Source organism: Tamandua tetradactyla, chromosome 20, assembly GCF_023851605.1.
Source record: "Tamandua tetradactyla isolate mTamTet1 chromosome 20, mTamTet1.pri, whole genome shotgun sequence".
In the NCBI taxonomy this organism is placed as follows: Eukaryota; Metazoa; Chordata; class Mammalia; order Pilosa; family Myrmecophagidae; genus Tamandua; species Tamandua tetradactyla.
This window is the reverse complement of record NC_135346.1, coordinates 27,917,268-27,932,909: the sequence shown is the minus strand read 5'-3', so window position 1 is coordinate 27,932,909 and position 15,642 is coordinate 27,917,268. Positions and strand designations below refer to the sequence as shown.

The 15,642-nt window shown below is 39.7% G+C and overlaps 1 protein-coding gene across 3 annotated transcripts in view; it reads right to left on the bottom strand.

Moving 5' to 3' along the window:
- STK32A (serine/threonine kinase 32A) overlaps positions 1 to 15,642 on the bottom strand; it is a 139,643-nt gene that overhangs the window by 49,239 nt on the left and 74,762 nt on the right. For 2 of the 3 annotated variants that reach the window (XM_077137348.1, XM_077137347.1), the window contains exon 5: positions 13,469 to 13,642. In XM_077137348.1, the coding sequence (XP_076993463.1) occupies positions 13,469 to 13,642 (174 nt within the window). Of the gene's footprint in view, positions 1 to 13,468; positions 13,643 to 13,989; positions 14,096 to 15,642 lie in introns of those variants that run through there. The other variant, XM_077137349.1, reaches the window with a different exon arrangement.

The window sequence follows — 15,642 nt, the reverse complement described above, 5'->3', positions numbered from 1 at the left end:
GGTTGGAGTTTGGCAACCCATGAAAAATAGCAATATCACGCTGAAGCTTGCATAAGAGTAGCCTCCAAGGTAGTCTCTTGACACTATTTGAACTCTCTCAGCACTGATACCTTATTTCCAACAATTCTTTCCCCCTTTTTGGTCAAGAAGGCATTGTTGATCCCATGGTGCCAGGGTCAGGCTCATCCCTGGGAGTCATATCCCACATTTCCAGGGAGATTTTCACTCCTAAATGTCACGTCTCATGTCGGGGGGGGAGGGTGGGGAGGGTAATGATTTTCCTTGCAGAGTTAGGCTTAGAGAGAGGCCACATCTGAGCAACAAAAGAGATCCTCTGGAAGTAACTCTTAGGATAACTACAGGTAGGTTCATCTTCTATGCTACATAAATAAGTTTCACAAGAGCAAACCTCAAGATCAAGGACTTGGCCTATCTACTTGGGAGTACCTAATATTTGAGACAGTATCAGTGGTTTCCCTGGTGGTAAAAGGCCATTATTTCTTCAGAGATTTCTGTTACTTTCTCTGTCTTGTTTCTTTTTACAACTCCCATAATACAAATATTGATATGCCTCATGTTGTCTCACAGGTTGCTAAGGCTCTACTTACTTTTTTCATTTTTTGCTCTTTCTGCTCCTCAGACTGAATAATTTCAATTGTCCTGTCTTCAGATTCATTGATTCTTCCTTTTTGTCTGTTTAAATCAGCTCTTGAACCTCTCTAGTGTATTTCCTATTTCCATTATTGTGCTTTGCAACTCCAGAATTTGCTTGGTTCCTTTGTATAATATTTTAATTCCTACTTTTGTTCATTCATTGTCTTCCTGAAACCTTTAGTTTTGTATCCACATTTTCCCTTAGCTCATTACATTTATTCAGGAGAGTTAAGTCTTTGATTAGTTGTTTCATGTCTGAGTGAGTGTTGCTTATTTTGTTCCTTTGAATGGGCCATCTCTTCCCTCTTTCTTTGTATGCCATGCCTTGTGGTCCTTTTCTGAAATGTGGGCATCTGAATATTTTGATGTGCTAACTCCGGAAGTCAGAGTCTCCCTCTCTGCCAGGGTTTCAATGTAGTTTGGCTCTGTGTTGTGGCTCTCCTTCAACACTTAGCCCAGTTTATACTGACTCCATAGACCCATTGTGGTGAACAGTCAGGATCTTCTCAGGGCTTTCCAAGCATGTGCCTTGCCCGAAGTGTGTGCAGTAGCTTTTAAGAATACCACAGTATATGCCACTGCTTCCCCTCAAGAAAAGGACTTTCTCCACCTAGCTTCTCCTACCAGGCCCTACCTGTGCTCTTCATCTCCACACACTTTTGCTTCAGGTGACTGGTGGCTTATCTCTACTCTTCTAGGCCATTCTGTTTATCCACACACCTCTCTGCTGTAAGTATTTCCAGGTACAAAACCACAAATACATGAATCAGTCTTTCAAGGAGGTGGGGGGGGGGGGGGTTGGTGTATAAAGACACCCGATTTATTTATTTAAGTGAGCTAATAATAAGACACCAAGGCCCTGCACCTGAGGAGCACCTGTGATCACTGATTGCAGTGAGCACCTGTGATCACACAAACAGCTGTACCAAGCGGAGGGAGGGGAATGACTGGACAAGTTAATGTGTCTCACACTTTTCCTATCATTTTTCGGTTTCCTTTTTCCTAATTAAGTGTTTGCTTAGATTTTGTCTCTCCTCGATTACTTCTCAGAGTTCTGGGAAAGTTGATTCTGACAGGCTCTGCACATTTTTCATTGTTTCTAAGTAAAGGTGTTTGCCAGGAGCAGCTTACTCTGCCATCTTGCTGATATCACCACTTCATAAATATCTTATTATCTTCTCATTATAACTTTACTGTTATCAGTGAAAACATTATTCAAAAACAAAAAAAAAAAACAAAAAAAAAACTTCTTCCAGGCTAGTAGCTAGAGCCTGTGGGTTCTCGTCCTAGATTTGTTTCTGATTTGTTTTATGGCTTTATGTTACTTGCTTCTCTGGGCCTCAGTTTTTACTGCCTGCACCAGAAGTCAACAAACCATGGTCCAGGGGTTTGTAAGGCCTGTGAGCTAAGAGAGATTTTTACGTTTTTAAATGGTTGAAAAAATCTAAAGAAAAACACTCCTTTGTGACATATGAAAATTATATGACCTTCAGATTTCAGTTTTATTGGAACACAGTCATGCTCATTCATTTACATATTCCCTATGGTTGCTTTCATGCTACAAAGGCAGAGTTGATTACTTGCAACAGAGACTGTATGGCCTGCAAAGTCTAAAATATTTACTATCTGGCCTTTCACAGAAAAATTGTACCAACATCTTTTAGTTGCACTAATAATCACACAGATTCCTTCTTGTCCTAATGCCCTATGACTCATATGATAGCCTGTGACTTTTCTATGTTATTGAATAGAAGAGATGTAATCAGAATAGCTCATGGATGCTATTCTCCATCATTTCCCCATTCTTATTTACTGACAACCCATTGTAAATTTTCATCTCCAAACTGATAACAGATCCAAGCAAATACCCCTTCCTGACCAAAGTATATATTTTCAACAAAATAAGAAGTAAGGCTGAGCTAGCATGTTTTCTTGAACATGGCAAAATGGTCTGGCCTTAGCTTATGTCTTTGACTGACTCTAGAACTATTCTCGCTTTTCTCCTGTGTTCAATCAAAGGTTTCTGTTCTGCTCCATGACATAATGATCTTCTGCCACAGAGCCACTTGTCCTTCTAGTCTTAGCCAGTCTTCTTTGAGGATCTGTGTTAAAGTAGTCTCCATTCCCAAATTTGTACTTGCTTTCTTAGATCGTTGTTTATTACCTATAAAGCACTAAACACAGTTTGTCACTAACATGGTTACTTACATATTTAGTTACCTGCTCACTGCCTATTTCCTTAACCAAATTGTAAACTCCAAGAGGCAGAAATTATGTCTTTTCTTCCTGTAAAGTTCGATACCAGAGCTATGTTCCCAGCACATAAATGAACGTTACTGTTTATTAAATGACTAAGCCTGAAAGCGTGAAGCTTAAGCTTTCTGCTAAAATATACAACAGGCAATGTAAATTTTTGTTGTTGTTGTTCCCCCTATTATTTATTTACTTTTAAGTCATATGTTTATTCATCTGTCGATAAGGTAGATAAAAGGAGCATCAGACACAAGGTTTTCACAATCACACAGTCACATTGCAAAAGCTATATCATTATACAATCATCTTCAAGAAACATGACTACTGGAACACAGCTCTACATTTTCAGGCAATTCCCTTCAGCCTCTCCATTGCACCTTAACTAAAAAGGTTATATCTATATAATGTGTAAAAATAAACTCCAGGATAACCTCTCAATTCTGTTTGGAATCTCTCAGCCATTGACACTTTATTTTGTCTCATTTCTCTCTTCCCCCTTTGGGTTGAGAAGGTTCTCTCAATCTCTTGATGCTGAGTCCCAGCTCATTCTAGGATTTCTGTCCCATGTTGCCAAGAAGGTCCACACCCCTGGGAGTCATGCCTCATGCAGAGAGGGGGAGGGCAGTGAGTTTGCTTGCTGTATTTGCTGAGAGAGAGAGGCCACATCTGAGCAACAAAAGAGGTTCTCTTAGGGGTGACTCTTAGGCCTAATTTTAGTAGGCTTAGCCTATCCTTTGCAGGGTTAAGTTTCATGTGAACAAACCCCAAGAATGAGGGCTCAGCCTATTGCTTTGGTTGTCCCCACTGCTTGTGAGAATATCAGGAATTCTCTATTTGGGGAAGTTGAATTTTCTCCCTTTCTCACCATTCCCACAAGGGGACACTGCAAATACTTTTTTATTCACTGTTCATATCACTCTGGGGTTTATCAGGGCATCACTCTGGACAAACCTACAGACTCTCATGCCCTACTCAAGGTTCCATGTACTTATGGTGTTCAATTAAGCTGTCCACATAAGTTATATTAGGAAATGCACTAGTCAAAATATAAATTTCATATCAAATAAGCATTTTTTGCTTTAGTCTCACATATAAGTTAAAGTTTTAAAATATGAATTATCATCCATTTTCAATTCCCTGCAATACTGATATTCCTTTGTTCTTCCTAATGCAAAAACATTTTTTAATTTGTACATTTAGTCACTATCATTGTACACTCTAGGCATTCCTAGATTGTACCATCTCAGTCTTTATCGTCTATCTTTCCTTTTGATTTCATTTGTGCCCCAGGCCTCCTCCCTCTATCACTCTCACATTCAGCTTCAGGCAATGTAAAATTTAATTTGGACAAAGTCACAGGTTGCATATTAATGAAACTCTTAATCGTGCAGAAATTATTACAAGCCCAGTAAAGAGTAGTTAAACATTAACCTGTAAACAGGCAGTTCTTTGCCTGTTTCACATGAGCTTTCACAGAAGGGTAGTCACGTGTGAGAAGCACAATTTAAAAGCTCCGTTTCAAACTGCCTGATGCATAATACAAAGAAGGCAGATTCTTATTTTCACGATGTGTAATTCATGCTCATTCATTATTTGGTAGCTTGGGAGCAGGTGCTGAATAGAAAGCATCAACCTAATACCCTCATTACCACACTACTGTTTTGTTTTTGAGGCTCAAGTGGCCTTCTGCTAGGGGAATTAGAAAAAGAGAACATTTGCAAAGCTTGATCTATGGAAGAGAAGATTTACCAAAACAAAAGGAAAGGGCATTTTCCTAACCATCCCACAGGAAAAACAGTAGGCTGAAGCCAAAACTCTATCATCCCACTGCAATAAACAGAAAATATTACCAATATCCAGCAGAACATACACAACATAAGTAATTAGATACTCCATAATTATTTTCACACTTTAATTTTCACATATTGGTCATGCATACTTTGGTAAACTGGGAAAGATTAAACTTCCATCACAAATATTTAAAAGCAAAGCAAAACACCTTGGACCAGGGACATGGTATACAAAAAAAAGGCCAGAGATATCTGAAATATCTCACTAAACCTGAAACTGTAAAGTAAGTAGAGTCTCTGAGAAGCATAAAACAGATTACTAGATTCTAAAGCCAATGGACTTGATTTATTGACTATCCCCTTGGACTCTCACTTCACCCTAATTACTACAGTTTTGTAAACATTCCTAACAGGTTGTACCTGGCTTCCTGATCCTATAATATATTGGAAGATGCATATCAAGAGTAAAGAAAGTTGATGCTCAGAGTCACACCTACTGGGAAGTAAGGATTGAAAGCTTAGCAACTAAGAAAGAGTCACTAAAACAATAAAAGGATACCATCTGAAAATATGTATCTAAAAAAATTTTTTTGCTATTGAATGTACAGCACTAAATAGCTTATCTGATTCTCTAGATGTCTATTACTTTCATAAAAGGGAAACTATATTAACAGTAAGGCCTTTGAATCAGAAAATCCTAGCTTTGAATATGGGCCCCGTACACTATTTATATTACATTGGACTTTGTCATAGGATTGTTGAGTATCAAATTAGGCAATTTGTGTGAAATGCTTATTAGCTCAGTGCCTAGTTTTTGGTGTATACACAGTAAATGATAGTTGTTGTTAAGTCATTAAGAAAATGAAAAATTATATTTTGTATATGCACTTAGTAGGATAAATTAAATGGTTAAAATGTTGATGAACTTAAAAGAGAAAATATCTTTAGCATTAAAAAGAAACATCTCTCCAGATGACTCATCCCCACAGGTTTCAGGAAACTGGTGTCACTGTTTCAGGAAATTCATTCATTAGGAGTTTATCCACAACTCAATGATCATTGACTAAGTTAAGAGCTGCAGAAAGATCTTATTTTTTTCCCTAGGAATTATCATCTCAAAAAAAAAAAAATGTGACTGCCAAGAGAGTATAGTATGTGGGACTCAGACACAAAGAAAAAATCCTAGCCCAAAAGATCTGTCTTCAATCAACTAAAGGACCTTGGCTCAAACAGATACAATTTTGGTTCACAATTGAATTGCAAACAAGACCCGAAAATGTGCTAATAGTTGTTTATCATGTTTCACTGTCACATGCTCTTTAGACAGTTCACCATTTTGGTCCCGCAGCCTTCCTGGGGGAAAATGTGTGTCTAGGTGAGAGCAGAGAAGCAGTAAGATCATACTTTAAAAGTCACTCAGCTGGAACTGAGAGGGAATCATCCTAGAGTCTTAGGTATGAGACCCCTTCCTGGTGAGAGACCCTTTACATAATCTCTGACGGGGAGGTTTTGGGCCATGTTTAAGGTCAAAGAGGAAATCGATGTCTCAGTCCGGCATAGTACAACTTGTTTAGAGGGGGTGTGGCAGGTAGACTTTAAAATGTCCTCCACAAACCCCATTTTATGATGGTCACACCCATGTATATTCCCCTGCCCTTGAGGCTGGCTGATCTTGTGCTTGCTTGTAACCAACATCATATGGCAGAGGTGATGGGACGTTACTCCTAGTGTTGCATTACAACATGTAAGACTCTGTTTTGTGAGCAGACTTGCTCTAGAGTCTTGCTCTCCTTGCTGGCTTTGAAGAACCAAGCTGCCATGAATCCTAAAACTCCAAGGAAATGAATCCTGCCAAGATCCTGACTGCATTAGAAATGGAACCCTTCCCCAGTTCAGCCTCAAGAAGAGAACCTAGCTCTAGCCACCTTGATTGCAGCCTTGGAGAAGACCTGGCTGAGCCACATCTGGACTCCTGTTTTACAGAAATTATGGGGGAATAAATGTGTTATTTTAAGCCACTAAATTTGTGGTAATTTGTTACACAGCATAAAATTACAGGAAATGAAGAAAGGCAGCACAGAGACCTGCACATACTGGGCACAAATTGAAGTGCATGGACCAGAGAAGTTGCTGAACATAACATGACCCTCAGTAACCTTTATCTTCTCCCCCCACCCAAGGCTCACACATATACACTGAACTCATTCATCTATTCAGTCATTAATTTATCCAGCGACCATTCTAGATTAGAAACAGCGTTAGATGCTGGGGATTTAAATAGGAGTAAAGTATAATCTGTAGTCTCCTCTCACAAGGGCTTAAATTCAGATGCTTTTCATTAAGTTTCTGGTAAAGAATATTGTGGTCAATAGGCTATAATTAGAAGTATGACAACTGTGAAGATGCAACTGAGGAATGTGCGTGCATGTGCATTCACATGTGCAGGTCTCAAGATAGAAACCTAAGTCTATTTTTTATAGAATGTGCTGGTTTGGAAGGATGTACATACCCTAGAAAAGCTAGGTTTTAATCCTAATCCCATTTTATAAAGGCAGCCGTTTCTTCTAATCCATATTCAATATCGTATGTGTGGAACTGTAATTAGATCAGCTCCCTGGGGGTGTGATTTAATCAATAGTGGTTGTTAAACTGGATTAGGTGAGACATGTCTCCACCTATTCGGGTGGGTCTTGGTTAGTTTCTGAAGTCCTATAAAAGAGGAAACATTTTGGAGGTGAGAGATTCAGAGAGAGCAGAGCAGAATGACACAGCCACGAGAAGCAGAGTCCACCAACCAGTGACCTTTGGAGATGAAGAAAGAAAACGCCTCCTGGGGAGCTTCATGAAACTGGAAGCCAGGAGAGAAAGCTAGCAGATGGCGCCGTGGTCGCCGTGTGCCCTTCCAGAGGACAGAGAAACCCTCACTGTGTTCACCATGTGCCTTCTCACTTGACAGAGAAACCCTGAACTTCATTGGCCTTTTTGAATCAAGGTGTCTTTACCTGGATTGGACATTTCTATAGACTTGTTTTAATTGGGACATTTTCTTGGCCTTAGAACTGTAAACTTGCAACTTATTAAATTCCCCTTTTAAAAAGTCATTCCGTTTCTGGTATATTGCATTCTGGCAGCTAGCAAACCAGAACATAGAATATATCAATAATTTTAAAAACTTCCTCGTACTAATGTTTAAATGTTTGCCTGCCTTTCATGATTTATATTATATTATATTATGGCAGAGAATTCTTCTGTCTTCTTCACCACTGGAGACTCAACATTGAAACATTGTCTGTCAAATAGGTGCTCGATAGTTTTTTTTTTTTTTTTTTGCATGGGCAGGCTCCAGGAAACGAACTTGGGTCTCTGGTACAGCAGGCAAGAATTCTGCCACTGAGCCACCAGTGCATTGCCCCAGGTGCTCAATAGATTTTGAATGAATATTTATAATAGAAGCATTATTTCTAAGTTTTCTTTTCACTATCAAGGTGCTGATTTCTAGGAGAATAATAAAAACTTCTCATAAGGAGCTACTTTAGTTCAATAGGTGTAATATGTGAAGACCAATTCTGATCTGCACCTTCCAGAGGCCCCAAGATGTGTCTGGGTGTCGGTTTTTTGTTCCTATGATTATAGCAGAGAAGACAGAGGTGAAAGATGAATACCATCCTGTCTTTTTCAGTTTACAAATTCTCTTTCATACCCATTCAGCATTTCTTTAATCAATTGGAAATAGGAAATTTCCTCTGTCTGTTGTCCTACAATTATTTACACAAATTGCCTAATCAGAATTTTATCTCATTCCTAAATGAATTTAACAGTGAGTTACAACTTCTCTAGGGTGAGGGATTTCTTAAAAGAGGGAGAAACAAACATCCACTCAAATATTAGTTTGATTTAGACAACTTACTAGTTAACTGCCACATACAACTCATTTCATCAATCAAATCAGTGGTTTAGTCTTCTTTAGCATCTGACATGGAAGAGAACACAAATTTGCCTCTGGACTGCAATAATTCATTACCATTAGATTAATCTTTAGAGAGACTGTGGTAATCAGCCAATCAAATACTATTATCTCCATAGGAGAGAGTGTAATTAGTTTTGTTGGTCTTTTTAAATTTTATTTTGCAAAACCTAGCTACTACTTTGTCCATAGCTTAAAATCTTCATTAACTAATTTAAACTAAGCAAAGGACATTTTGGAAATTAAAGCTCTTTTTCAAGTTTATTTACAGAAAATGTTTGACTTTTTAACTAATAACAAAATTGTCTAATTTTACAATTCAAAATGGTTATTATGCATCCCTGTGTCTGTTTTACAAAGAAGGATTGTGAAATCGAGGAATATTTGCTGACTATTCTATTTATTTAGGAAGCTACAAAAATCCAAATCTGTGAAAAGCAACAACTAAAAATTCACAAACAAAACAAATTTATGGCAGAAACGAGATTTATAAAAAGTACTTAGCTAGACATTGTTGGAAGGGTAGTAAATGAGAGTAAAAAATTTTAAAACGAAGCCATTCTAACCACAGGGAGGCAAATGAATATTTCTACTCATTTAGCTCCCCCACACCTGAACTGCTCTCCTTTCTGCTTACCTATTAAAATCCTTATCCTCAGAACGCTATTGAGATTGTTTTTTTGTTTTCCGGAACCATCTTCTTCTCTGAAGTCCTTCTGACATTCTCACATAAATTAGCTCTAGCTGTATGCTGTTCTCTTGTCTGTTGGCAGCATGTGGATCATCTTTGCCTGAGAAAGCGGATGGTGAGTGCCTGAAGGCAGAAGACCCGAGCCCAGTCCTTCTCTCCTGCCCTCCTCGGGGCAGAGCCCCAGTGGGTAGGGGTGGTTAAGAGCTCTCTTGAAGGTGCCTCCTCACTCACTGACTAGCCCTGTGACCTGGGGCAAGTTGCTTAATCTCGTCAACCTTTTCTCCACTGTAAGATGGGGACCGTAACACCATCACCCTCCTGGGGCTGTGGGATGATTAAGGAAAATGATCCACCTCAAGGGCTTAGCAGAGAGCCCTGGACCCGGCAAGCCCTCGGTAAATGGCAGTCTACTGCTGAGGCTCCTGCTCCACACACATTCGCTGGCTGCTTATGGATGGTTCTGAATCTTCTATTATGTCCAGAGGCAAAATGCAGTCTCTCATGTGAAATGAGGAAGGCACATATTTTATATCTGCAGCTTTATGCAAATGGATTCTCTTTGTCTGGGAAATCTACCGTGTTTATCAATTTTCTTTTTTTCATTCTCTCTTTAATCATCGGAACTCAGGATGTGTCTTACGGGTCTTACAATCCATGGGGTCTTCTAAGTGACTGGAAGTTTGTTATCTTAGAAAGGTAGTATTAGTATTGCTTATTCTTTTAAAGGAAGGGATTTTAAGGAGACTTTAAGAGAGAATTGCAGTACTCACAAAGCCTACATCTCTTCTTTTTGCTCTTCAAGCTTTTAACTGCCTCATGAGACTGAACCTCAGAGAACCAGCATTACTAGCATTCACATTCCTTAGACAGACGGGCCCTACCTATTTTACCCTGTATATGAAGTTTAAACCATATAATACTACTTTGAACTGATATCACTTCAAATTGATATCTGGTACCCCAAGGACAGAAAGTCCAGGTTATCAGAGCTCTGGCAGAACCCAAAAACCTATCTGGCCACCGCAGACTTGAAAAACTTTCATGATGCTGAAATGTGTCTGGAATTGCCCAGAACACTGATGGCTTTTGCCTATTTTCCCAGCTTAAGTAATAATAGCTCCTTTAGCTCTCAGGAGTATCCTGGCTTTGATGTTCAATTATACGACAACCCAATTGACCAAGCTCAATCTGAAAATTTTGGCTTTAATATTCTAGATTTCAATTTTTCCTTTACTACTTACAAGTCTGGGCCTCTAATTAGTCATCTGATCAGTCATCAATCAATCAGTCAATTGTTTGATTCAGGTAGTGCCCATTCATATTTTTAACATATACGAGCTGTACAATGGAAAGCAAAGTAGAAATGACCCTAATTCATGAAGTTTACAGTATCACAGAGGAAGCAGCCATGAATAAAGTAATTATACACAACTGCTCAGGAGAGGTACAAGGTGCTATTCAAGCCTGTAAAAGAACACATTCCAAAGATTTTCAAAATGGTTTCGGGGGAGATGGGGTGGGGCAGATAGGTAATAGAATGATATCTTTTTTTTTTTTATGCCAGGAGCATGTCACCTCATTTTAATATAGACTCAAAATGTCAATGTGTTTGCCTTCTATTCCTCTGCCATGGTAAGGAGACATTTCAGTATGAACAGTCTTTCTGAAGATGCTTGATTATTAAGTGATATTTGTGGCTGTGTAAAATGCAAGAGAAAATATGTGCTTGATTTCTGCTTTAAGTGGCAAAATTTTATTCATCCTAAGATTATGGGAGCAATAAAGACTGAGGGAGAGCAGGATAGAAAAACAATATTTGATATGAATAAGCTCCTTGAGGGTAAAAGTTGCATCTAGAGTTGCTTTGTTTTGTTTTGTTTTCTTCCTGAAATCCTCTCGGAACACAGTTCTGGGCACATGGTGACAATACTCAGAGCATTTTGACTTGTGATGACAGAGAAAAATAAGCCCAGGGACAGAGGTACAGAACTCAAATTCAGACAGGGAAAAGAGGGAGAGCTGAAAGGTGCTTCTAGGCCCTGTTGGTTCTCATAGTGACCGTCTTTCCTCCAATCTCTCTGATGCCAGTATCCCAAATGTTTTAGTTTGCTAAGGCTGCTGGAATGCAATACACCAGAGATGGACTGTTCTTTTATAAAGTGGATTTATTTAGCTACACATTTACTAATTTTGGAAAGCACATGGTGTCATCTGCTAGCCCTCTCTCTCAGATTCTGAATTCAAATGGCTTTCCTGGGGGTGTTTCCTTTCTGAATGTCCAAATGTCTGGGTCTGAGCTAGCTCTGAGCTCTGAGCTCTGAGCTGTTCCTCTCTTCTGACCTCTCCTTTTAAGCCTTACTCATTGCAGAAGGCACTCCCCTTAGCCGACTCCAGATGTAATCAGCCATAGATGAATTTCACATGCTGATGATTCAAGTTCACAGCAACAGAATAGCTGGGCACCATCACCTGGCCAAGTTGACACCTGAACTAACTACTACATCAAGCAACAGAGTGTGGTCGGCAATTTCCAAAAGGATGACTGAAAGTGAAGGCTCTGAGAGGAAACCCACAGCCTACAGATATGAAGAGCTTCTCCTCAGAAAAACAGCGAGAGGCCAGAAAGCCAGGAGCGGGGAAAGACTGCTTGCGAACTGGATTTCCAGTTATTGGGGAAACACCAGTATGTAAATTCATTTCAGAGATTCCACATGATTAACTTCTCTGCTTACCATTTGTCTGTTACCTGAAGAGCACATTTCCAATACAAATAAGCCTTTCCAGAGAGAGGAAATTAAATAATAACTATTTAAGGGTACAGAGCCAATACCAAACAAACAAAACAAAAAACCCAAGATTTGCACCACTGGTCACCTGCATCTATGAGTTGTAATGCTACATCTTCATCTGCAGGCTCTGTGCTGACTCAGATAAATTCCAGAAACAGGTATAAATGTCAAGTAAGGACAGCCAAATATTTTATCAAGCAAAAATTTTACTAAATGAGACATAATTGTGTTTATAAATTTCTGAGTTAATTCCTGACAGAGGCAGAGGTGCGTATGTTGATTTTTCATTTAATGATGTGTAATAAGTGCATATAAGTCATATCTATTGTTCCTGGCAGTTGGTAGAGTAGACAGAACTTTGACCTTGGATTTGGAGAAATCTAGGTTTGAATCCTGACTTTACTGTTTGTCAGTTGTTTATTCTTGGTGTCCAAATCTTTGAACCACAGTTCCCTTGTGGCTATATTAGGCCTACTAAAATAAAATACAATGTCTTCATAGAGCTTTGTGGATTTAAGAGGTGTGCGTAAAGCACCTGGCAGCACTTGGCACACAGTAGCCTTTGGTAAAGAGTAGTTGGTTGGATGATGATTAGGGTCAAATTATTTATTACCTAAATAAATCTGGATGATAATTTAATGTCTCTGAGTCAAGGTTTTCTCATCTTTAAAACTGATCTAACCATCCCTGCTCTGATCACTTTTCACCAGCTATTTTAGAGATCAAATGAGACAGTACATAGATTGTCATCATTAAAACTGCCAATTTTACAAATGTAAAGTAATATGCTTTTGTCTCTATTATCTGTATGGGTTTATAGCTACTCATGTTAATTATTTACTACAAATACCCCAAGTGCAGGAGACACATTGCTTTTTCTCACTTCTCTGTGCCGCGCACACAGTAGGAACTCAATACAGATGGATGACAGGCTGACGTTAGAAACATTCAAATTTGCTCCCCCTCAGAACTCTCTTTCTGTCCAATTTATTTCCCTCCTAAATCCCCCTCCATTCATGTTTCAATTGGTTCACTTAGTATTAAATTCCTATATGTCACTTTTTCTCCTCTTTGCCTAGGCTGTAGCACCAGTTCTCATGAATTCTGGACTTGTTTAGCAACTGTGACCTTGAGCAAATTAAGTTTTATGTGTCCCTGTTTTTGTTTTTTATCTGAGAAATGGAGACAATGAACATACCTCAAAGGGCTGTTGTCAAATTAAATAAAGATTGAGTGTCAAGCCCCCCAAGGGCTTGCTGAATGCAGCATGTTGTGGGTTCTCCCCTGTGCGTCTGGCTCGAGGCTGGGTGCCCTGTGCATGACCGACCTGTGGATGATGCGCTGGCTCTGCAGGTAGTCCAGGGCCATGGCCAGCTCACAAATGAAGAGCTTCACAGTGTCTTCCTGGAAGCGGACGTTCTGTTGGAGGTGATAGCGCAGGTCCCCCCCCAGAAGGAGGTCGACCACCATGAACATATCTTCCTCATCTTGGAAGGAGTACCTGAAATAGCATTAGAAAAGAAAGTTTATCAAAGATGTTGGCAAGCCACAGAATCCCAGAGGCAACGGAGACCTTACAAGTCAGAACGTTCTTGAACTAAGAGATCAGGCTTTAGGGGTAGATGGTCTATCACCAGCTCTCTAACCCTAGTCCTCAGTTTCCTCATGTGTACAATGGGAATAATAAGAGCTCCTACCACATTTGATCATCGTCAAGACTAAGGCAAGATTTCTTGTCATGCCTAACATACTGAAGTACTCATTAACTCTTAGCCATATATAAATATAAAGCCCAGGAAATTAGGAGAACTCCATTTACTAATTTATCATGAATGAGCATATCCTTACCACACTTTTGCAGGACATCCATACAATATGAGTTTTGAGGCTTCCATGAACCATTAGCATAGCCCGTTCCATTCTAACAACATTGCCCGGCAACATTACAGCAAATCATGTCCCACATTCATGATAAGAAAGTGATATAAAAAGGGCAATAAAGGGGTGTATAATACAAGGAAGTAATTCACTCAGCCTGAGGGGATGGGGAGGTGAGGGAAAGCTTCTTAACAAAGGTGAAAGAGCTAAACTTTGAAGGAGATGGTGATCATGATAGTAGCTAATTTTTTTCGTGTTCCTATTGAGTGAATTCTATGGGGCAGACTTCGAAGCACTCTGAGGAAATCGAGGACCAGAGATGTTTAAGTTACTCACACATCTAATAAATTGTAGAGTGGAGGGTTCACCAGGTACAAAGGTAAGATTTAGGAGAGAAATGTAGCAGGTATTCAAGGACTGACTTGAACACAGTGTGAGTGGGAAAAGGGAAATAGTTTGGAGTTGCTGGGAATAAGGCGGGAAGCGTGAGCCTGGAGAAGACAACCCAAGACCCCACTGGAAAGAGCTTGTTCACTGGCCTGTAGGCAGGGGGGAGACCTGAAGGGTTGTAAGCAGGAGGTACAATCTGACATGCGCTTCACACAAGGAAGACAGTGGGGATGACAGGCTGGTAGAGGAAATGAGATGTGGGAAAGAAGAATTGGCCTCTGATGTGTGCAAAGCGCCTCCCGTAAAAATACATTTCTACTGCTATGATTTGTTTCAGTCAAAACACAAACTTGATTTCTACTCACAATAAAGCTCGCTATATCCACACTGTTTTGACATGTTTCTTTAAGCATAACATCTCTGAGATCACATTTTAAAGGTTATTGGAAAAAAAAGAATTAAATGCCTGCAAGCAGTGCCCAGGGATGCAAACCGATTCTTAATGGTAAGTTCTTTGCTTAGGAAAGAAATGTAGAAGAATAATGATGGAAGAACTGTACTTGGTACATTTTCTCTTCATAATTATCATTATGCTAAAGGAGAAGAAGGGGCTATGCAAACAGAAGAGAAAAGAGAAATTCAACGAAGCATTAATCTGAGGCAGTGATGTCCTAATAAAGACTAACAGTCCCCAGTGTTTATCTGTTTGATAAATAAAACTGTGTTTGCCACTGAGGACACATTCACTTAGAAGATGTCAGAAATTAAGCCCTCGGAGGAATTTAGACAGAAACACAGGATGTGCTCTGTGAAAACGTGTGAAATGCGTCCTTGGTTTTGTCTTTTAGGAAATGCTGCTCTTCACCTTGAGGCCAGGGTCAGCTGGTCACCTCGTCAGAGGTTTGATGGGGGACAGGAAAGGTTCCTGGGCCGGGGCAATTTGGCCACAACCCTTCCACAGGCACCATGACGTGTTCTAGTCGTCAGGCTCTGCAGGTCTTTCAGTAACCGACATTGTGCTAATTAATATGTAATCATAGCTGGGACCTATCGTACTTTAGACTGACCTCAGCTAATTATAACAGAAAAGACAATTGCTCCTGGGACGTGTGAGCAGGGCCTTTTGTGAGGAATGGTAGCTGGGGCTGGGATGGCAAAGCGGGTGAGGATTGTGTGCCAAAAGAAGGGAGAAGAGAGCACTGAACGTAATCACGACCATGTACAACGGAAGAC